The 24,907-nt window shown below is 41.2% G+C and overlaps 1 protein-coding gene and 1 long non-coding RNA gene across 3 annotated transcripts; one reads left to right on the forward strand and one right to left on the reverse strand.

Moving 5' to 3' along the window:
- Positions 1-1,932: 1,932 nt before the first annotated feature.
- LOC116314755 (double-strand break repair protein MRE11-like) lies at positions 1,933-20,317 on the reverse strand. The gene is given in 18 exon segments (XM_039622376.1): positions 1,933-2,034; positions 2,138-2,199; positions 12,191-12,277; positions 13,594-13,765; positions 13,835-13,894; positions 13,975-14,145; positions 14,236-14,336; positions 14,547-14,594; positions 14,597-14,672; positions 14,749-15,001; positions 15,080-15,265; positions 15,613-15,727; positions 15,846-15,987; positions 17,219-17,306; positions 19,154-19,314; positions 19,410-19,542; positions 19,634-19,697; positions 20,143-20,317. Coding segments are annotated over 17 exon segments (1,977 nt in total). The 5' UTR covers positions 19,654-19,697; positions 20,143-20,317.
- Positions 20,318-20,399: 82 nt separating this feature from the next.
- On the forward strand, positions 20,400-23,999 carry LOC120432867. Of its 2 annotated transcripts, XR_005608148.1 has the most exons (5): positions 20,400-20,676; positions 21,165-21,362; positions 21,472-21,645; positions 21,941-23,265; positions 23,338-23,999. It is a non-coding gene; the product is annotated as an uncharacterized LOC120432867 (long non-coding RNA). The 2 variants fall into 2 exon arrangements; XR_005608147.1 differs by having other exon boundaries at positions 21,165-21,645.
- The last annotated feature ends 908 nt before the right edge of the window (positions 24,000-24,907 follow it).

The following is a 24,907-nucleotide window of genomic DNA, read 5'->3' on the forward strand; positions in this document are numbered from 1 at the left end:
AGGAATATGGCTAGATTGCGTCAAGCTGATAGAAAGGCAACAGTAACTCATATAAACACAAGAAATGCAGAAGAGCAACTCTAAATGCACAACATCAAACCTTGAAGCAAATGAGCTACAGCAGCAGAAGAGTCTAAAGAATTTGGATGGTTGGGTCAGCCATCCTGCCTTGTAGCAATGGTTCAAGCTGCTGCTGCTGGTGTAAAGGTGTCGAAAACAGTTTCTTGTTATACTTTATGATTACAGAATTCCCATCTTCTCATGGCTGTTTCCAACAAGGTAACATTCCATGCCCCAAAGCTCAAGCTGGTTTCTTAAACATGAAAATGTGTTCACTGTACTCAAATGCCCTCCACAGTGACCTGTGGGCAGGGATAGCTCAGTAGGTAGAGTGTCTGCCCCATGATCGGAAGGTCGGGGGTTCGACCCCACTGAACGGCTACCCTGAGGTACCCCTGAGCAAGGTACCGTCCCTACACACTGCTCCCCGGGCGCTGCACTGGTGGCTGCCCACTGCTTCACTGGGTGAATGGGTTAAATGCAGAGGAGTAATTTCCCTTCGGGGACTAACACAACACACTTTACACTTTACACTGATCTCAATACAATAGAACAACTCTGGGTTGGAATGGAATTAAGAGACTCGTCATGGATGTCTAGCTGATAAATCTGCAGCAACTGTCTGATGCTATCATGTCAATATGGACCCAAGTCTCTGAGAAATGTTTCCCACATCCTTTTTGAATCTATGTCACGAAGAAGTAAGGCAAAAGTGATTATCAACCTTGTACTAGTTAGGAGGACCTAATAAAGGGTCCAGTAAGTGTATGTGTGACTTTGAGTTATATTGCAAAAATAAAACACTGGATTACATATCAAAAGCAACATTTATTTTTCAAGAACTACAAAAGTACTACAAAAGCCAGAGATAAACCCCATTAGTGGTTACTGTTGATGTACAGATGCAGTCGACCAACTGACAGGCACAGTCTTACTGTGCAAACCCAGGACAAAACCTCCACCTTGCCCACATGTACCCTTCAATCTAACCACCAGAAAACAGACTGATTTGAAAATGTTAACATTAATAGAATAGAATAGAATAGAATACAATAGAATACAATAGAATAGAATAGCTTTTTATTGTCACTGTTACAAGAACAGTGAAAGGCAGTTTGGCATTTCTCCATGTGTGTGGAGTACACAATAGCGTAAGTATTTACACAATAACAGACAAATTTACATTTACACAAGAAAGATATGTACAAGTTATACATACACCTGCAAACATACACGCACATACATACATATATGTATATATACATATTTGCATCCATACATGCATACACACACATATTTCCACATACACGCTTACATTTATATACATACACATACATGCCATCTAACTAGCAGGTGCATTGAGAGGTGCAGTGTGATCAGTGATAGGAATGAGTGATGAAAAAGTGAAAGTTTATGGACTTTGAAATCATTCAGAATAATACCGGAGCAGCTAACTTGCAACTTTGGAAAAATGATGATGCACTTATGGTTATCTTCTGGTCGGGGCTTTGAATGGATCATCCTGTATCAAAAAAAGAGAGATGAAGAAAAAAGGATTAAAGCCCGAGTCAGAGAAAACTAAAAGATGTAACAATGTTGGATAAATATATGTGTGATGTCATGAATTCAGATGCATTTTTATTGCAGCTAAAATTATATGACTTAATGTTAATCCCACTTTACACGACACATCCTATATATGAATTTGCCTCCTTGTTTTACCTCATCATCATCGCTGTCGTCAAACGCAACTCCTCTCGACTGGCTCTGGCTCTGAGAGCCGTATTTAGAAAGGACGATGATGATGATGAGGAGGACGACGGGTCTGGTGTAGGAAAGAACAAAGATTTTAAGAAAAGCCAAAATATAACACTATATAACACTTCTACAGTCTAGGTTTATACAAACATACTTTGGAGGGGGTCGGGCAGCTTTTGTTACAGGTATATCCTCATCTGAGTCATCAATGATCACCTAAAGATGGATAAATATGAAATTAAAGGTTAGTGGATGGTATGCTTCACATAAAAATAGAGGTGTGTGAGTTTATGAGTGTTATCGTTTATCATTAACTCACTTCATCTGCATAAGATTTGGTGGCTCCAGTTCGAGAAGGCTTTTGGGAGGATGCCTGAAATGCTGAAGAGCAAGGGAGGAAACGTACAGTGGAGGTGGGACAGATTTCTGTGAATTTTCTGTGGTTCTCTTTGTGGATATGTAACCCTGGTTAACATAGTTGTCAATAAACAAAAGCCTGTTAGTAAAAACAGTCATAAGAAACATATTACAGGTGATAAATAGAACATAATGGTTAAGAAAATTCATTAAAAACATCAGCAATGATATAATTCATGGTATAAGATTTCAATTGTGTTTAAAAACGTGTTAAAAGGTTAAAAACTTGCTAATTCATGGTGTTTCTATGTTAATTAAGGTAAAATGGCTAAAATATGTGTTCAGACTCTTATTGTGAAAGGGTACGCTGCAGCGTGACTCCTGTGATAGCCACACCCAAGCGGGTTGTTCCTTCTTTTGAAGCTGGAGAGGAGAAATGCAGACAGTTCTTGCGGAGCTGCTGCCTAAACGAGTGAAAAAAATATTAAAAAACAAGCCAGAAGTCTACATAAAGCCATTGTTGTACTCTGGAGAATATATTTTTGTTTTTCCGACCTGTCTTTGCCTTGGTGACGTTGTGAACGTAACGAACGGGACTTGGTGAGTTCAGAAATTGTATTTTATTTCATGCAAGAAATGTTTTGTTGTATTATATTGCTCATTTCATGCAAATGGAGAGTCAAGGTAGCAGATTTATGTTGTTTTATGTTAAAAAACGGTGGATTGGTGCTTAACCGACACACAGGCTGTAGTTCAAAGGCCTTTGACGGTATTTCAGCGCGCCATATTGGCGTCACCTCATTTAAGACTGAATAAGCTGGAAAAACGGACTTTTACTGTTATTTAAGGGCTACCCGTGTGTTATTTTCAAATGTTTATGTATATTGCTTTGTTGTTATGGTAGGCCATTAAGGTTTGGATCGGAAATGCCGAACTAGAATCGGAGTTTGATCCGCTGAGCGAGAAACAAGATGGCGAGCCACCCAGGGACCCATTGAACCGTACCGAGCAGGAAAAAGGAAACTGCCCCTGCTGGACGTTGAACTCTTTCACTAAAAACTGGTAGGATTAATCCATACACCTCTGCAAAAGAACAGTGGACTTTCAAAGCACTGGATAATCGTTCAGAGCAATTCCAGGATTTATAGTTAAAGGACACAGAGACAATTTTCTTTTGTTTATTTGTTTGTTTAAGGGATTTGTTCAGCCTTTTGCTGAATTGTTTTCAGTTTTTACATGTTTTTGTAATTTATTTTGGACAACCAATTTTAATGCTGTAATGGTGTTAATGGAAATGTAAATAATTTTGTTGGGTTTAAAACAAAATAAGAATGGTTGAAATTTAAAGGTTGAACTTGGACCAAGATTAAATTAAATCTTGGGTTTAAAAGAACTAAGCTTGATTTAAATAACACAGTGTTAATTCAAATAGGTCAAAGGATAAACTTGAACTTAGAACTTGAAATGAATAAAACAATAACCTAGGTTGAAGATAACATCCTTTTAAAGCCAAATAAGAGGTTTTGAAATAAATAGGATAAATTAACAGAAATTACTGAACAAAAAGGGAAAGAAAATACCTCGTTTTCTTTAAATGTGAATTTGAATGTTTTATATAATGTTTGTCAACTGTCTATTATCTGTTTTTTTTGCAAAATAACAAGCCGGCAATTTAAACTTATTTTCTGGTCTGTGGTCTTTATTACATGCTGCACTCATTACTACTCTAGTAGTCGAACCTAACTGGTCCTAGTGTACTGTAACGACTCCAGAAGTGTTACAGAAGTGGCGAGCCAGCCAGGAGTAGTAATTGATTCCTCAAGGTTGTTTTCCTGACCCCGACCTCAAAAATAGGCCAAGTCCGGCAAAATGGAAATAGTTGACAGAGAGAATGTTAAAATCCCAAACTCAGTTATTGTTAGTGGGATTACAGGCACAGACGCTGATGAAGCTTTAAAAGACTTTTTAAACAGATATGGTCGAACAGCGAGAACCCTTAAGATAGATGATCCCAAGTCTTCTTACCACAAAAATGTTATTGTGGAGTATGAGAGTGGGGCTGCTCTGTCAACACTTGAACCCTTACTACCTTACACACTTGAATGTCCGAATGAAGTCACTTATCAGATACGAGCCCTGTCACCTGAGTACATCGCAGCTGTTACCAACGTCGCCACCAACAGTTTTTTCAATGAACTGCAAAGCATTGCTAAACTTAGTGGCAAATCTTTTGAAGCTGTTCTGCATGAACACCTTTCCCAATGTGCTCAGTCAGTCACACACAGCATAGAAGCTCCTACCCCAGATGCACAAAGTGAACCAACAACCCAGGTACAAGCAGATGACCAACCTATCCAAAGTGAAACTGCAGAACCAATCAAAGCTAACGAACGCATCAGCGATTCTGAGTCAGTCAACCAGACACAACCAGATCTACAAACTACCATTCCACAGAGCTTTATAACACACCCTGAGGTGCAAAAGGTTGTAGTAGAGCACATTGTGCGGTGAAGCTCTTGTCTCACCAGTGAACGCCTCTTTCCGCCTCAGAAATTTTTCAGGCAAACTGCCCTGTCCTAGTCATGAGGTGGACTTTGATACATGGCGCCACAGTGTAGAGCTCATACTTCAAGATCCCAATCTGTCTGACTTGCAACGCCATGGAAAATCTTAGACAGTCTTGTACCGCCTGCTGCCAACGTGGTGAAACCTCTGGGCCCTGAAGCCTTGCCTTCAGCTTATCTTGAACTACTCCATTCAGCTTTTGGCACTGTGGAGGATGGCGATGAGCTTTTTCGCCAAATTTCTCAACACATTGCAAGATGCAGGTGAAAAGCCTTCACACTACCTCCATCGCTTGCAAACAGCTCTCTCAAAAGCTCTGAAAAGAGGTGGTGTTGTAGCTGGTGAAGCAGACCGACACCTTCTGCGTCAATTCTGTCGGGGGTGTTGGGATAATGCCTTGTTAACAGATCTTCAGCTCAAAAGGAAAAAAGATAAACCCCCCTCATTCACCGAGCTGCTGCTACAGTTGAGAGTAGAAGAGGACAAGCATACTGCAAAAGAAAGCCGAATGAAAAAACATTTTGCTGCCACCAGACCAAAAGTAGCCTCTCACTCTATTGCTGCAAATGCTGACTTTCCTGCGCTCACCATGCAAAATGATCTCACTGAAATGCGAACACAAATAACTGCGCTGCAGAGTGAACTGACAAGATTGAAACCCCAGAAAGTAGTCCCACCCGTAGATGCTCAAAAAGATCTGGTCACAGAACTAAAGGCACAAATCAGTCAGCTTCAAAGCCATCTCGCAACATTAACCCCGAACCCTCCTAGGAAAAAGTCTAACCCTCCAAAAGCTAATGCTAAGACCAACTCCAAAGTACCAGAACAACCCCCCTTGACATCCCAAGCTGCAAAGAGTAGGCCCAAGCCTGGATACTGTTTCCAGTCTTGGCGAAGACGGCCATATTGCCTCTGTGTGCCCAAATGACCCAAACCCGTCTTTAGTCACTGACAAAAGGAAACAGTTGAAAGAAAAACAGTTACTGTGGGATAGACAAAACAAGCAAACACAGCCTTTAAACTAAAGGGAGCCCTCATTGCGGGACAAATGGGTGCTACGGATAAAACCAGTCCCACCGAACCTTCACATAAACCCAAAAAACGATTCTCAAACAGTAAATCAGCCACTGTGAAATTACCCAAAGGTCTAATTGGAGCTAAGTACACTGCTCAAGTAAAAATCAATGATCAAGCTTGCAACTGCCTTCTTGATACCGGATCGCAAGTGACCACAGTGTCCCGGTCGTTCTCTGAAAAAGAATCTTGCAGACCTTGAAATCCATCCAATACAGGACCTGCTAGAAGTCGAAGCTGCAAATGGTCAGAATGTCCCATATTCAGGCTATATTTGTGTCGACATTACCTTTCCAAAGAGCTGTTTTGGTACTGAACTTACCGTGTCCTCTCTTGCATTAATTGTTCCAGACACACGCTCTAGTGTTCAGTCTTCTCTCTAATTGGCACTAACACTCTTGACCTTGTCTTTGAAAGCCTCTCCTTGGCTGATACAGACCTCAGTATCCTGCCTTATGGTTATAGAGTAGTACTGAGCGTGTTACAACAAAGACACAAGCAAAAGAGGGCGACAGCCTTGGTCTTGTCACTCTGTCAGGGAAGGAGCCTGAAGTCATTCCTGCAGGCCAAAGTCGAGTCTTAGAGGGTTTGGTGCACGCAAAAACTGAACACTCAGGCAGGTGGGTAGTGGTCGAGACCCCTCTACATCCTCCTTGCCAGGTGGTGTCTTGGTCACCAACTGTCTACTTACCCTTGCTGAGAAACCCTCACAAAAGCTTCCAGTGGTCCTGCGAAATGAAAGTAAGCATGACATAGTTATCCCTGCGAAAAGTGTCATTGCTGAAATGCATGCTATTCAAGAGATCATACCAAACAGTCAGATCACAGAGCAGTCTAAACAGACTCCCAGCTCAAACCCTGCTGAGCTTAACCTTAACTTTGCTGATTCTCCAGTCCCTGCTGAATGGAAAGAACGAATCACACAAAAGTTAAGTGCTATGTCGGAGGTTTTCGCACTACACGATACAGACTTTGGTTGCACTAACAAAGTAAAGCACCAAATCAAACTGAGCGATGAAACCCCTTTAAACACAGACCCGTCCCATCGACCACAAGATCTTGGCGCTGTACGGAGGCATTTGCTGGAGCTAAGCGATGCAGGTGTCATTCGTGAATCCGGTCGCCATTTTCCTCACCGATAGTGGTGGTAAGGAAGAAAAATGGAGACGTAAGACTTTGTGTAGATTACCGCAAGTTGAATCTGAACACCATCAAAAGACGCCTCTGCGCTTCCTAATTTGGAAGAAGCGTTCTCCGCCTTGACAGGATCGAAGTGGTTCTCGGTTCTTGACCTCAAAAGCGGGTACTACCAGATCGAAGTGGATGAGGCAGATAAGCACAAAACAGCCTTCGTATGTCCGATGGGGTTCTTCGAGTTCAACAGGATGCCCCAAGGCATAACAAACGCTCCCAGCACATTTCAAAGGCTGATGGAGAAATGTATGGGCGACATCAACCTTAAGGAAGTCCTGGTCTACCTAGGCGACCTTATAGTTTACTCCGAAACCCTCGAACAACATGAGACCCGCCTTCTCCACGTGTTAATCGTCTCAAAGAATACGGTCTGAAGCTATCGCCTGAAAATGTATGTTTTTTCAGGCGTCAGTTTGGTACTTAGGGCACATTGTCTCCCAAAACGGGTGTAGAAACAGACCCGAAAAAAGTAGCAGCGTTAAAAACATGGCCAAGTCCCAAGAACTTGAAAGAACTCCGCTCCTTCTTAGGGTTTGCGGGGGGTTACAGACGGTTTATTAAGGACTTTTCTAAGATCGTAAAACCCTTACCAACCTAACTGCGGATACCCCCCACTGCGGAAAAGCAATAGCTCTAAGTCCAACCACGTCCAATACTTTCAGCCAAAAGCTCCTTTCGGAGAGAGATGGACAGAGAGTTGTCAGAAAGCATTTGAGACGATTATAGACAAACTGACTTCTGCCCCAGTTTTAGGCTTTGCCAACCCCAAGTTGCCTTACGTATTACACACAGATGCAAGCACAACTGGGTTAGGGGCAGCTCTTTATCAAGAGCAGGAGGAGAGTTGCGGTAATTGCATACGCAAGTAGAGGACTATCAAAAAGCGAAAGCTGTTATCCTGCTCATAAGCTTGAGTTTCTTGCCCTCAAATGGGCTGTAACGGAAAAGTTCTGCGATTACTTATATGGCAGTCCTTTCACAGTAATAACTGACAGTAACCCTCTAACTTACATTTTGACCACCGCTAAGTTAGACGCGACGAGCTACCGCTGGTTGTCCGCCCTGTCCTCTTTCGAGTTCCAGCTTAGGTACAGAGCAGGCAAACAAAACATGGACGCAGATGGTCTGTCTCGTCGTCCGCATCTCGAGCCATTAAATGACCTTGTCTCCCTGAAGGAACAGGAGCGGATCCGTCAGTTTGTGCAACACCACTTGCCTGGCACCGATCCTTTCACTCACGTTCCCTCTCAAGCTGTCAGTGCAATCTGTGAGAAACATCTAGTCCTCCAGTCTCTTGACACAGACCATGCTCTCGCCTGCCCACTCGTGACATCTCTATGTCCGTTGATGCTGTTCCCGACAGTTTCGACCAGTGTGATGCTTTTCCTGTCATTCCAAGCTTGTCAGAAGAAGAGTTAAGACAAAGTCAAAGAAGCGATCCTGCTATCAATGAAATCATACACCAGCTTGAAACAGGTGAAACATCTCCTCCTACTGTACGCAACGAGATCCCACAACTTAGCATCCTTCTGCGTGAGTTAAACAAACTTGAGTTGCAGAATGGGATTTTGTACAGAAAAAGGCAAGTAGATGAAGACGCCCAGTACCAGCTGGTTCTTCCTGAAAGTCTAAGACCTATGGTGTTCAAAAGCCTTCACGATGACATGGGTCATTTTGGTCTTGACCAGACCCTTGATTTAGCCAGAACCAGATTTTTCTGGCCAAAATGGCCTCAGACATAGAACAAAGGATCAAAAGCTGCAGCAGGTGTATTTGCAGAAAGACCCTGCCAGAGAGGGCGGCACCCTAGTAAACATTCAAGTCACCAGACCTCTAGAGTTGGTGTGTATTGATTTCTTGACAATTGAACCAGATCGCAGCAACACTAAAGATGTCTTAGTTATTACAGATTTCTTTACGAAGTATGCTGTAGCCATGACTACTCCCAACCAAAAGGCTAAAACTGTAGCCAAGGCCCTGTGGGAAAACTTTATAATCCACTACGGTTTTCCCGAGAAGTTGCATAGCGATCAGGGAGCAGACTTTGAGTCAAAACGATCAAAGAGTTATGCGACCTAGCTGGAATTCAAAAAGTCAGAACTTCACCCTACCATCCCAGGGGAAACCCTGTGGAGAGGTTTAATAGAACCCTGCTAAACATGTTGGGTACACTCAAAGACGAAGACAAGAAACATTGGCGTGACTTTGTTAAGCCTCTTGTGCATGCGTATAACTGCACCAAACATGAAAGTACAGGATTTACGCCGTACGAGTTAATGTTTGGCAGGCAGCCTAGGTTACCCATTGATCTTGCCTTCAATGTCCCCTGAACCATCGCCAGCAGCAATCTCACTCACAGTATGTTAAAGCCCTCAAATCTCACCTTCAGGAGAGCTACCAACTGGCTACCAAAAATGTTAACAAAGTTGCTGAGCGTAACAAAGCTAGATATGACAAACATGTAACGGAATCTGTCTTAGGTGTTGGAGATCGCGTGCTTGTAAGGAATGTTCGGATTAGGGGAAAAAACAAATTGGCTGATAAGTGGGAGTCCATCGTCCACGTGGTTGTAAGTCAAAAAGACAACCTCCCAGTATACACAGTCAAACCTGAGTATCACCATGGTCCCACTAGAACTCTCCACAGAGACCTTTTGTTACCTTGTGGGTTTTGCCATCTGCCCTGAAAATCCTCCAGCAGTCCAAGTAAAGCCTCATCGGCCAAGCACACGTCAACACCCAACAACTGATCCTGATGAACCTGAACTTGAATACCACTCTGAGGAGGATAACTACTCTCTGTATTACCCTCCACCTCCTCCCAAGGAGATCTCAAGGTCGATTGAGGAATACAAAGTAGTCTTTCCTCCCAAGGCTAAGTCAAACCATGCTAATGAGCAACCCAAATCAGACAATTCTCAAGTCTCAGAACATGTGACAGTGCCTGATATTGCTCAAGAGCACATGGACATGACGGAAACTGTACACTTACCTGATTGTGGAAACCTACCGGATATGGAAAACTTACCTGAAAATGACAAAATACCTGAAATGGAGAAACCACCTGAAATGGAAAGCTTGCCTGAACCTGCAAAGGAAGGAGCTCAAATAACTCAACAGAATGAAATGGACAATGCATCGGATTCAACGAAAACTAATGATGAGGAAGCAACTCAAACTCAGGTGAATGGAACTGAACCTGTAAACAATGAAACTGAAAGAAATGACCCTGAAGCAGAGCAATCGGTCAGAAGATCATCCAGAGAGAGAACAAAGCCCAAGCACTTAACATACCCTCAATTAGGAAACCCTCTTGTTGGCATAGTTCAATCTTTGTTCCAAAGCTTAAGTGAAGCTGTGACAGGCTCTATTGAAATCCATGATATCCAGGTAGTCTGATCTATGCATTATGCAAAGGGACTTGCATACATTTAAGAGGGAGGGTGTAACCCTGGTTAACATAGTTGTCAATAAACAAAAGCCTGTTAGTAAAAACAGTCATAAGAAACATATTACAGGTGATAAATAGAACATAATGGTTAAGAAAATTCATTAAAAACATCAGCAATGATATAATTCATGGTATAAGATTTCAATTGTGTTTAAAAACGTGTTAAAAGGTTAAAACTTGCTAATTCATGGTGTTTCTATGTTAATTAAGGTAAAATGGCTAAAATATGTGTTCAGACTCTTATTGTGAAAGGGTACGCTGCAGCGTGACTCCTGTGATAGCCACACCCAAGCGGGTTGTTCCTTCTTTTGAAGCTGGAGAGGAGAAATGCAGACAGTTCTTGCGGAGCTGCTGCCTAAACGAGTGAAAAAAATATTAAAAACAAGCCAGAAGTCTACATAAAGCCATTGTTGTACTCTGGAGAATATATTTTTGTTTTTCCGACCTGTCTTTGCCTTGGTGACGTTGTGAACGTAACCGAACGGGACTTGTGAGTTCAGAAATTGTATTTTATTTCATGCAAGAAATGTTTTGTTGTATTATATTGCTCATTTCATGCAAATGGAGAGTCAAGGTAGCAGATTTATGTTGTTTTATGTTAAAAACGGTGGATTGGTGTTAACCGACACACAGGCTGTAGTTCAAAGGCCTTTGACGGTATTTCAGCGCCCATATTGGCGTCACCTCATTTAAGACTGAATAAGCTGGAAAAAACGGACTTTACTGTTATTTAAGGGCTACCCGTGTGTTATTTTCAAATGTTTATGTATATTGCTTTGTTGTTATGGTAGGCCATTAAGGTTTGGATCGGGAAATGCCGAACTAGAATCGGAGTTTGATCCGCTGAGCGAGAAACAAGATGGCGAGCCACCCAGGGACCCATTGAACCGTGCCGAGCAGGAAAAAGGAAACTGCCCCTGCTGGACGTTGAACTCTTTCACTAAAAACTGGTAGGATTAATCCATACACCTCTGCAAAAGAACAGTGGACTTTCAAAGCACTGGATAATCGTTCAGAGCAATTCCAGGATTTATAGTTAAAGGACACAGAGACAATTTTCTTTTGTTTATTTGTTTGTTTAAAGGGATTTGTTCAGCCTTTTGCTGAATTGTTTTCAGTTTTTACATGTTTTTGTAATTTATTTTGGACAACCAATTTTAATGCTGTAATGGTGTTAATGGAAATGTAAATAATTTTGTTGGGTTTAAAACAAAATAAGAATGGTTGAAATTTAAAGGTTGAACTTGGACCAAGATTAAATTAAATCTTGGGTTTAAAAGAACTAAGCTTGATTTAAATAACACAGTGTTAATTCAAATAGGTCAAAGGATAAACTTGAACTTAGAACTTGAAATGAATAAAACAATAACCTAGGTTGAAGATAACATCCTTTTAAAGCCAAATAAGAGGTTTTGAAATAAATAGGATAAATTAACAGAAATTACTGAACAAAAAGGGAAAGAAAATACCTCGTTTTCTTTAAATGTGAATTTGAATGTTTTATATAATGTTTGTCAACTGTCTATTATCTGTTTTTTTTGCAAAATAACAAGCCGGCAATTTAAACTTATTTTCTGGTCTGTGGTCTTTATTACATGCTGCACTCATTACTACTCTAGTAGTCGAACCTAACTGGTCCTAGTGTACTGTAACGACTCCAGAAGTGTTACAGATACACAATTGCAACATCTGTGATATACAGTCACACTAACAGAAGTTTACATTCCCCTACCCTGCAAAATGCTCCTGCTTTGGGATGTTGTTGAGGACTTCTGGGACCAACCCCGACCAGCTGGCTTTGGTTCAGAGGCAGTCGCACCTGAACAGCCCGAAAAATAATGGAACAAATCATTGAAATCATGGATTGGTATAGTTGGTATATATATACACGTTGCTTTTTCTGTACTATCACATTAGCCTTGTTGACATTTATGCGAAATGTCATACCACCAGGACATCATGTTATCATCAATGTACATTTCAGAATTATACAAAAAACTCCTTTTTCAGGGAACACAAAATGGGTTAACAATTTAAAATTGTTCTGCAGCAATGGAAGTCAATCAAGTCTTGAGAGCTGGTGCTACTTATTCCTACAGGTGTTCCAAATTTTCTACTTACAACCTCCTTTGTCTGTATAAAGCAGTGTTGGAACACACTGTGGTACCATACCCTTGTGAGCAGCATCATAACACTTAAAAATGTAGGTCCTTCCTACAAAGAAATTGCAAAGAAAGTCAAGGAGTCAGTGAGTATAGTTTCTTTCACCATCAAAAGCTACTCAGAAATTGGGGCAAACTCTGAACGGAAGAGCTCTGGCAGACCCAAAGCCACAACTGAATCAGAGGACAAGTTTCTGAGAGTTAACAGATTGCGTGATAGGTGGCTCACAGTACAAAAGCTTCAAGCACAGCTTAATAGTGGTCGTAGTAAACAAGTCTCAGTTTCAACTGTGAAGAGAAGACTTTGAGCTGCAGGTTTGACAGTACGAGTTGCAGCAAGAAAGCCACTGCTAAGACGTCAGAATAAGACAAAGAGGCTTGCCTGGGCTACGAAACACTGTCATTGGACTACTGAGGACTGGAAGAAGGTATTATGGACTACTGAATCAAAATTTGAAATCTTCGGTTCATCATGCAGGGTCTTTGAACGCCATCAGTAGGCGAAAGGATGGTTCCACAGTGTGTGGCATCAATTGTCAAACATGGAGGAAGAAGTGTGATGGTCTGGGGCTGTTTTGCTGGATACAGGGTCGGTGACTTGTACAGAGCGAGAGGCACCCTGAACCAAAACAGCTACCACAGCATTCTGCAGCACCATGCAATACCCTCTGGTATGTGCCTAGCTGATCAGGGCTTCATCCTACAGCAAGATAATGACCAAAACACAAGTCCAAGCTATGCCAGAACTACCTCAGGAAAAAAGAACAAGATGGTAAGCTTGAAAACATGGAGTGGCCAGCAAAGTCTCCAGACTTAAACTTCATTGAGCTGGTTTGGGATGAACTGGACAGAAGAGTGAAAGCAAGTCAACCTACAAGTGCCACACATTTATGGGAACTTGTACTTAGTCACTGCACTGTTGCATATCGAGATTCCTAAATACACCTTTACGGCATCTCTTTATCGCTCTCACCTCTGCCCCTCCCTCGGCCACCACGGCCTCTGCTTCCTCGCCCTCTGCCTCGTGTAGGTGCAGCAACTGGAACTGAGCCTTCGTCAGAGTCCATAGTAACATCCGAAACATCCTGATCTGCGAAGTCACCATCACCACGCTCCAACCGGTGAGCCTTGGCTCTGTTCATAGCCTGAGAAAGAAAGAGACAATTAACCAAACATAGAAATGAATTTCAGGCTTCAGTGAATTCATTACTTACTTCTTGGATGTCTTTCTCCTCCTCGGCTGTGTTCTTTTTGGAATCTCTGAACAGCCGAACCTGAAAATATAAAAACATGAAAAATATATAATATATCCACAATAATTACTGCACTTCCACTACATGCCACGTTCTTTTACCTCTGCATCTATATCCTGTTCTGTGGTTACTCCTCTAGACTGAAGATGGAGCTGTGTCTTCCGCAACTGGTAAGTGATAAGCTCCTCGATGGCTTCCTTCTCATCTTTGTCAACAAACTCCTGAATGGCCTTACCCATGCCTTGCTCGGTCAGCAGGGACAGCTGTACCTTCTAGACATACAGAAAGAATACAAAGATCAAATGCCAGATGAAAACAAGAGATTTCACACACTAAACATGCCGGTTTTAAGATGAGCACACCTGTTCTGCTGCCTCAAAGTACTGCTTGACAAGGTCCTCCACTCTCAACCCTTCGACAGCAGTAGGTTTGAACAGCTTCCCATAGTCAATACTGTTCTTATCTAAAAAGTAAAATGAATTAAATCAGAGGGTTGAACGGTCAGTTTGCTCTCTGAAGCAAAGTTACATAAATAGGTCAGTGACAAAACATTTCAAATAGCATACTATTCTACGTTTAGGATACAAACACATAATAAATGCATGTTACACCACATCATGGGATTTATTCAGTGCTGAGTTAATGGTGTAGAGATTCACAGCAGCGGCCAAACCTTTGATTTCCTTCTGCTCACGTCGTCTGACAAAGTGAATTATGTCTTCGGGTTGGCCACACGATCCACAAACTTCTGGCTGAACCGTGAGGTATTGAATGCCTCAAAACCTCCACTGTAGTCCACCTGCGGAGAATTTTCATATTTAGATTTAAATTAAGCAGCAGCATTAGGATGTATGCACACAGTGTGTCCATCTTACTCTCAGGCGAATAAGAGGTTTCTCAGGGGTAAGCGGACATCCAAGTCTTTCCCTTTCTGCTTCGTGCAGCATCTCTGTGACCTTTGCAAAACAAAAGTCCTCCACCTTCTTTGTTACATGAGGGGTATCTGGTGTAAAGCAGTCCTGATGATCAGCCAGCACCACATCCTCAATGAAGAACTGACGCACAGTCTTCAGGGGGATCTCTTGGAATGTCTTTTCACTACCTTTCACCCTCAACAGTCCAATTTTCCTAGATACAAATAAACAACTGACATTAAAATACATCCAGAATGTGGATGTGATTAATTTAATGTGTGTGCATTCATACTTCTTGGTGGCTTCTCCAGGAGAAAGTGATGTAGCTACAGAGCTTCCAGGCTGTGACACATAGAAGAGCTGTTGTTCATTTAGGGTGGGTTTAATCAAACACTCATGTTCATGACCCCACACCACCAGGTCAAGGAAATCATCCAGGAACTGCTCAGGAATGTAGTTTGTGGGACCATGTTTACTCCTTGGCAAAATACAAAAACAGGAAAAAGTTGTTTTTTTTTTAATGTAAATAGCTAGGTGCTGTGGTAAAAAGATATTATTAAATTAATTAACATATGCTTATTTATGAACAAGTTTTATTAATATAAAAGTTATATTTCGATTAAAGTTATATTAATACAAGATTTTTCACTCTCATGAAAATGTCAATGTCACAACTTCCCTCTCATATACACAACACAAGCTGTGTGGGTCTGTTGACGAGTTGTCAATCAATGACATGTTTAACTGATTACATGATGAAGTATTAATTTATTTAATACAGTTTGACACAGCTGCATCTCAAATTCTTTTAAATGATGTAGTTACCTGTTCTGATGGATGGTGAAGAGGTTAAACCAGCCATCTTGGTCTTCTTTTGGGCGAAGCATGGATACCTGTTTGTTGACAAACATCCTGTACAGGCGCTCATCTGGGATAGAACCTTCAGACACATTAATGCAAAATTAAAATCAATCATTGATTGATTGACAAATCTTAGTGAAACAACAAGATTATTTTAGGATTGGACACTACTGATCCATCTGGAAACATGAACTTACCAAGACCATATAAGGCAAGCTTGGTGATGCCTTTCTGCATTAAAATGGGACTGATCTCTATCTTCTCCACAGAGTGGGAGTGGCCAAAATGATTGACAAGTCCAGAAGCACTCAGCAGATCCAATGCACACAAGCCTTCAGCCTTGGAGAAAACATACAGAAATCCACATACTTGGATATTAGTGCATGGGTGTCACAGTCAGGTGTGTGGAATGAACAGAGAGGGGGCCCAACTGCAGGACTCACAGATTTATTACACAAACAGGATGAACTGAACATGAAAGGTTGACCTTAACTACTGAACTAGACTGTAAACACACATGAGGAGCTGACGATAACAAGACAAAGAACTGAGGGAAACTGATGGCTTAAATACACTGGATAATGATGATGAGTGGAAACAGGTGAGAACACAGCTGAACTAAATCTGATTAATGACAAAGAGGAAGTAGAATTTAATGCACACAAAGAGATGACTTAGGTTGCGTTCACACTGCAGGCGAAAGCGCATCAAATCTGACTTTTTTGACCCTATGCGACCCATATCCGATCATGGTATGACAGTTTGAACAGCACAAATCCGATATTTTCAAATCCGACCTAGGTCACTTTCGTATGTGGTACTGAATCCGACATATCTGATGTTTTAGAAAGCGACTGCTGTCTGAATGGTCATGTCGCATTAAATCCATCTTTTATGTCACCGACAAAAGACAGAAGCCAATTATCAGCGACGGAGAAGACAAATGAGAAAGCATGGCGGCGGAAACTGGAGACGGAGCGAGTCAATGGACAGAAACTGAGGCTTTGGACTTGATTAGCATATGGGGAGACAATTCTATTCAAGCTAAACGACTCCGTGTCCTTATATACACCTCTGCACGGAGGTAGCAGCCACTGCTCCAAACAAGGCCATTGTTAAAGCACGGGCTCTCTTTTTTCTCAGTGTCCTTCTTTCTCTAATTAATTTGTCAAAATTCTGTCGGTTACGACTGTGCAGAAATTGATAGACTGCTGCAACGACACCTACTAGCTCTGTAGCCGCCATTTTTACTTCCGTAAACAGAGCGTGATGTGTGTGATGTCTTCTTTTGCTTTCAGGGCCGTGAACCGTTCACACTAGAGAGCATTTGCTGTCACATTTTATTTGTAGTGTGAACAACCAGACAAAAAAATCGGATTTGATCAAAAAATAAGAATTGAGCATTAAGACCTGCAGTATGAACGTAGCCTTACACAATAAAACAGGAAACACACGTGTGAAAACAAACAATGACAAAAGGTCCAGAACTGAAAACACTGGGTCAAAGGAACCCTGACAATGGGTGTTGTATCTGAATTAATAACTTCCTTTGTTACTAAAAGCAACTCACTCCAGTTGGGTCATCATGGTTTCCATGAATGCTGAACACGGGAATAGAGATGTTCAGGTTTTCATCCTGATAATTAACCCAGGGGAACCTACAAAACATCAACGCACACATAACATTTACACATAACAAATAAAACAGTGGGTTATAGAAGTTTAGCAGACCGCTTACCACGTGACATTAACTTGTTTTTTGGACTGAAATACAGTGAAAAACCTACTAAACATTCCTTAGATGAGTAAAAGAGTAAAGAAACCAGTGTATATACTCTCTCAGAGAAAGTAATACACTTTCATGACAAGCATCTTGCTCATTATGGGGAGAAATTGGGAAGGGAAGGGCTGAAGAAGGATGTTAATTTACTGATGCTGTGAAGTATAACCCATTATACTTCTCCCGGACTGCACACCACACGATTTAGATCATTATGTTTTTAAAAAACTAATTATACTGGATGAGATTTGAATGATTATCAGTATTTTGTGTCTAGATGGGTAACAAACCCCAGTTACTGGACTCTGCCTGGAATTGTAATCACTGGATCAAGTGGACTACAATCATTGCTCAGGTATTTACCTGATTTTTATTGTATTTATATTATAATGATACTGACACATCTCTGTGCATTATCTCTTACATCGTCAATGAGTCAGCATAGCTCATTTCTTATTAATATCAGTGATACTGAGGTGAATTGTTGTAGATATCTGTAATTCCCATCAATAAGTGCTGCTGTTCCCAAAACGTTTTTGAAGTGGATCTACTATCATGGGCAGACTCACAGTTAGCAAATAAATCTATGATTTAAAACTGTAAACAAACAATTGATCAGAGGAAAAGTAGTGTAACAGTTTTAGGTAGCCAAAATCTAACGTTAGCTGGCATACTGTTAGCTTGTAACGTTATGCTGTTGTTTAGCCAGCTCTTGTCCAGCTGTCCAGAGATGTGAGGGTCGCATGTCTCATCTGCTGACATTAACTAATTGCAAAAATATCAAGATTAAGTATGTTCATGTACAGTTTTTTATGTTTGAACCTTAACTTCAGTTCAGGAGTAAGGCTTAAGGTGAGGAAGAAGAGGATAAGATGGAGATGAGAAGGTGAGAGTAGTGGTGGAGGAGGCAGATGAAAAAGATGAGAAAGAAAAAACAGCAAGAGATAATACAAATATAAATGTAAACATTTTAAATGGTCAAATATTGTTGGAAACAGATACTGGGTTTTTTTGTATTCTTCTATCTGAAACAGGAAAGTGATTTGAAAAGATTCTCTTTCTGTCCTTGATGATTGCTGCACCCAACCACGCAGCAGAATATAGGCATTGTGAGGGGAAAAAAGTAGTGATCATTTCTATGTAAAGTATATATAAGTTTACACTGGTTGCCTGTCCATTTTAGAATTTATTTTAAAATTTTATTGTTTGCTTTTAAAGTTTTAAATGGCCTAGCTCCCACTTACCTGGCAGACCTTCTACACATATACACTCCAGAAAGGTCTCTCAGATCAACTGACTTGTCACTCCTTGTTGTCCCCATGTCGAGACTAAAACACCAGAGGGAACAGGCTTTTGCTGTTGTGGCCCCCAAATTATGGAATACACTGCCCCTCCATTTATTGTCTATTTTACTCATTTTTTAATATTTAATATTTACTGATTTATTTTTATCTTTTTTTCATTTCTGTATTTATTTTATTGTTCTTTAACTTTCTTTGTCTGTTTAATGTATGTTTTTTAACTTTTATCTCTGTTTTTTACTGGAAAGCACTTTGGTCAACCATGTTATTTTTAAAGTGTTCTATAAATAAAGTTGGATTGGATTGGTGATTGGACAGGACATCGCTACCACTTATCATGTCCAATATGGCGAACAGTTCTTCCGCGACCTGCACGTGACATTACGTGCAAAACCTCTATAGGATGACACCAAGTGAAACTGACTGTGTTGTGTTGAAGTTGACTTTCTGGTCACTGAGGATTTCGAAGCGTACAGGTGAGTCTCCCATGCAGTATTTTCGCAGCATAGTGATGCACTTGTGAAGGCACTGGCGTGAAGGTTTGTTGTCATGGAATAAATCGCCACCAAGGAGGATGAAATCTACCTGTTAGCAAAGAAACAGGCAAAAAGGAAAGAAATGGGTACTTGAGACATGCGGAGGTAATGGTCCATTCAGGTCCAGTTACAACAAGCATGCACCTCATTTTGCTTGGCACATTGCAGGATTTCATTTAGTGTGTTGTATGTGTCATTTCCACGAATGGCATCCTTCTCAAGGTAACCAAGGTGAATATCTGTAGCAATCAGGATCTTGAAAGTATCCTCATCATCTCTAGAAAATGGAAACATATGTGTATATATTACATGGATATAAACATTACATTCAAGAGCACATTCAAAAAGAAGGACTTAAAAGACCATACGAGGTATTCTCTGAAGACATGATGATGTGTTTACAGCTGGCAGGGGCTCAGCAATAAGGCTTTTCTGCAAAAAATACAAACAATATAAACAATTCATATTTATTTTAAAAATATCTTAAGGAAACTTAAGATATTAAGACACTTAAGAAAATGAATCACAAACAATAACAATGAAAATAACTGGATATTTGTAAAAAGTTCAGAATCAAAAATAGCACTTTTTTAAGAGTTCCTATGTCCCCAAAAAACTGCATGATAAACCGCCGACCTAACTTATTATTATGTTAGTAAGATGGTAGCTACAGCTAACACTAACACGTTATTGGAAAGACAGCAGGTTAGCTTTTGCTTGTGTTGAAAAGCGGTGGGTTGAATGTATTAATAGCATAACTACTACAAACCTATCATGTGTTTGTATATCTGTTGGATGTAACCTAAGTTGCCCATACGGCCTAGGTAACAACACAGTTTGGAAAAAAAAAAAAAAAAAACACGACCATCCCACTTACTTTCTCTGAGTGGCCATAAAATTCCCGACAACTCTTGCAAACCCTTACTCCACCCCTGTAGGGTGCCTGGGAGTTATTGTAGTTTCATTCCTAAACATCTCGATTCTCAAAAGCGGAATCTCCGCTGTGGAGAAACTACATTTCTGGTAAGTTTACTGTATGCGCCTGTTTTATTGATTTTAGCACTCCGGTCCACGTTTGTAATATGTTCTTAGCATCTAACGAGTCACAATGTGATTTAAATAGGGTGACCAACCGTCCTCTTTTCCCCGGACATGTCCACTTTTCACGTTCTGTCCGGGGCGTCCGGGGGGATTTTCGAGATTGATAAAAACGTCCGGCTTTTCCTATATTCCGACAGAGGACCCATGTGTGTGACATCATCCCCGAACTGCTGCTGAGCGCTTGTAAGTTGTTCTGCGCTCTCCGACGGGACAGACAGCCCGCAGGATGATGTTTAAAAGATCCTAAAACGCAAGTGCATCTTTTCAGACGAACTCCAAAAGAAATTTCCCTCGTACCGACCCAGTACTGGTAATTTTTCTTATGCAGATGAGGCATTATTTCTGTACCATTATTTAATTCCAGAGGCGTTATTTAGTTTTTTTGTTTGTTTGTTTGTTTTTTGCACTTGTTGACTTGTAAAATCCTCACATGACATATTTTATTTCACAATTCATTAACCGCACAGAGAAGGCATCGTTTAAATATGTTAAATATGTTTCTTTAAGCAAGTTCTTCATGACTGAGCCAAGTGTCCTCTTTTTTGGAAATCAAAATATGGTCACCCTAATTTAAACCATTTGTAACCTTTCGAAACCATGGACTGTGTCGCTTTCCAAAGTGGTGTTTTCTTTTGCACAGCCCATATTAGCACAAGCGGCTGTGAAAACAGTGCTTAGCTAGCAATCTGTCAGTCGTAATTAGGAAGCGCTTTGCTGTAGTTCACGATGCCCATAACCAGAAATGTCACTAAATGCATCCCATCACTGTAGCTAACTTATATTTGTGTGTCTCTGCAGTGATCTTATCTGCCTTGAGGAACCTCCAAGAAAAGATCAGGAGGTTGGAGATGGAAAAAGGACATGCAGAGTGGAGTCTGCATGCACTGGGAAAAGATGCTTCACAAACACTTGTGCAGAATGGTGATATTACACCGAGATTCTTAAATGATCAAAAAGACCCAGAAAGACAGAAGTGCCCAGTCCAACTGCGTATGAGTATGTGGATATATAGTGATAATAATTTAATTACTTTTAATATTGCCATTAAACATAAAAAAATCCATGGCAGTGACTCCAGATTACTCACAGCTTGTTTTTCTTAAAGCATGGTTTGAGTGAAAAACAAACATCAACAACAAAACCTTAAGTTAATTGCTCAAGACCTGCAGCAGTCCAATGAGGAGGCTCACTGGTGTCACAACTTGGGTAGTCACTCTTCCTGTTACAAATGACGACGACATAGCACTGATGAGGCTCACTAGGTCGATCACAGTGTCAGGTTAGTTTAAATTATTACTCCTGGAGTACCTTACTGACTGTTATAATGACTAGACTTTATAAAATGTGAATTGTTTCATTAAGGACCATAGATTGTATATAAACGGCTTTATACACTGTATGTTTGCATTCAGTAGGCTCATCCACCTCTCTGTTTTTCTCTACAAGCTATATGACAAATAGCAACGTAGCTAATAGCTATGTAGTAACAGCCTGTGTAATTATGAATTTTCAAACTCTCAAAGTTACAATAAAGCAAAAACCAATTTTCACTTTATTGAATGTTTTTCTTCCAGATACCAGAAGACCAGTTTGTCTGCCTCATAAAGACTATATCATTCCAGCTAGAACCTACATGACTGTGATGGGTGGGGATACCAGTCGGAAAATGGTGAGGAATCCTACATGTAACCTATTCTTTATTAACTACTACCTGAAACAGAAAAGATACTTTTGCCTGTCTATGAGTGTCAAACATTGTGTGCTTGTGTACTGCCTTCAGGTGCAGTTGACAGCTGACATTGCCCTTTGTAATGATTTGTGCATCCCTAAATAAAGGCTCGCTTTTTGTTAATGTCATCACTTTGTCTCCATTGTCTTCACTCGGGTCCACACACACACTCTCCGGCCTTAGCGCAGAACAGTGGTTCTGCTCGAGGCTCAGCTACCTAGCCTGCCGACTCCCTCTTCCTGGAGGAAGCGGCACTCCCGCCGCCATCACTCTGTGCCTGCTGAGTAACCCCCGGTGGTGGGTGAAAGTGACTATTTTTCTCATGCACCTCCCGTGCCTACAAAAGTTAGGACTAATAACTTCACCTCTAAAACTTTAAAGACTGCTAGCTGTGCTGGACAATGTGTTTTCCGAGCCTTTTCCTCTGCCTACCCATGTTTCTGTTCCTAGGGCGCCTGCGGTCCAGCCTTCCCCTGCACCCATATCAGTTCCCTGATTGAGGGTGGCTAGGGCCCAGATGTTCCCTGTTCCTGCTCCCAGGGCAGCAGTGCTTCAGTCTTTTCCTGCACCTGTACCAGTGCCTCAGGTGAGGGTAGCCGGCGCTCAGCTGGTTCCTCCTTCAGTCTCCAGGCTGGCTGAGGCTCCCTTCGTCCCTATACCCAAACCTGGTCCTTGGGTGGGGACAGCAAACACCCAGCCGTTACCTGTGCCTGTTCCTACTTCCAGGGTTAAGGCAGCCATGACCCAGCTTACTCCTGCACCTGTACCTACTCCTCGGGTGGGAGTGGCTAGGGCCCGGCAGATGCCTACACCCATTTCTGTCTCCACTGGAGGCTCAGGGGAGCCCGTCCAGCCACCTCCTTTGCCAGCTGGAGGCTCAGGAAAGTCAGTGCAGCCGCCAGCAGCTTCTAAGCAACCACCAGTTCCAACACCAGCTCAACCACCTGCTCCGCCACCTGTTCAAGTGTAGCTTCCCCACTGCCACCTGTGGCTCCCACACTGCCGCCTGTCTCTGCTGGAGGCTCAGCTGAGTCCGCCCACCATTTCACCTTGTCAGCTAGAAGCTCAGGAGAGCTGTCACAGCCGCCTGCTCCATCAGAGGTCCTCACTCCAGCTATTCCTGCCATACAGCCCAAGGAACTTCGGCTTATAATGGATTTTTTATTCTAGGTATTATAGTAATGTTTGGTGAACATTTTGGATATTAAAAACTTCATTTTTAAAATGTATTTTAAATTTCAGGGGGACAGTGGAGGCCCTGTGGTGTACCACAGCACCTCAAGATGGAATCTGGTAGGAGTGGTGAGCTGAGGTGTTGGCTGTGCCCGGAAGAGAAAGCCAGGTGTTTACACCTACATGGAAATAATGCTCAACTGGATTCAAACAGTCAGTGGGGTACTGCATATGGATTAATAATAGACCCATGAATGTTGAAAGGAAGTCACATCGCAACAGTGTTTGTCCCTTCATTGACTAAGAATTTGCCTCAAAAATATTTTCAAAATAATACTGTAATGTAATTCATACAGTCCCTAAGATGATTTTTATTTCATCTCAACATAAAAACCAATGATGTCATCCACTGTGACAAACAACCACCACGAGAATCCAGTGTGGTCTACCTCTGATAGATTGCGAAAGTTAAACAAACCTGTTTTTTCATAAGCGTCAAAGTAGTCACACATCCACAGCGACCTTAAAATACTCTCACTATATCCAGAATATTCAGACTAGTTTTGCACTCAAGAAAAACTCATTTGAACAGGAAATCAACCTGAATTTGTTTTAAAACTGTTTCTTTACTGAAAAATGTAGTTTGTTGTATCATATATAAAAATAGTTGGACTTGAGTAAGAGTGCCATGGGGGTTAATATTTGTGAATATTTTCCTTTTTGTTGTTTAATATATCCGAGTCATTTGCAAAGACAATAAAAACAATGTTAACTTGGTAACTGGGACGATTGTTCTATTCTTAATTGTGTGTCGTTAAATGTTTCAGTGTCATCCCAGCCTCAAAGAAACACCCAAAGACCTTAAATTAAGAATACAGCGAAGAAGAAATTATTTTTCTATCATTATTTACATAATAAACAAAAGATTATGAAATATTACATCAAACTTTTAATTCAAACTTTTTGCACAATCAGATGATAGCCCACCTTGCCAGGAGAAAAAATCATTTGTTCAGCATGATTGAAGATTAAAGAAATATAAAATATCTACTTTGTTCTTTTGCATCTTGGGTAAATCCCAATCTAGATATTACTTTATACTGCCCCCTTATGGTCAACAAAGTACATGGACTTCACTCCGTTAACCCTTTAAACCCTAACCCGTCTTTAAAGCAGGGGTACGCAACTCCAGCCCTCAAGGGCTGGTGTCCTGCAGATTTTAGATGTCAAACACCTGAATCAAATGATTAGTTCATTACCAGGCCTCTGGAGAACTTCAAGACATGTTAAGGAGGTAATTTAGCCATTTAAATCAGCTGTGTTGGATCAAGCATACATCTAAAACCTGCAGGACACCGGCCCTTGAGGGCTGGAGTTCCCTATCCCTACCAGCTCAAGCTGGTTTCTTAAACATGAAAATGTGTTCACTGTACTCAAATGCCCTCCACAGTGACCTGATCTCAATACAATAGAACAACTCTGGGTTGGAATGGAATTAAGAGACTCGTCATGGATGTCTAGCTGATAAATCTGCAGCAACTGTCTGATGCTATCATGTCAATATGGACCCAAGTCTCTGAGAAATGTTTCCCACATCCTTTTTGAATCTATGTCACGAAGAAGTAAGGCAAAAGTGATT

This window comes from Oreochromis aureus, linkage group 14 (assembly GCF_013358895.1).
Source record: "Oreochromis aureus strain Israel breed Guangdong linkage group 14, ZZ_aureus, whole genome shotgun sequence".
Lineage (NCBI taxonomy): Eukaryota > Metazoa > Chordata > Actinopteri > Cichliformes > Cichlidae > Oreochromis > Oreochromis aureus.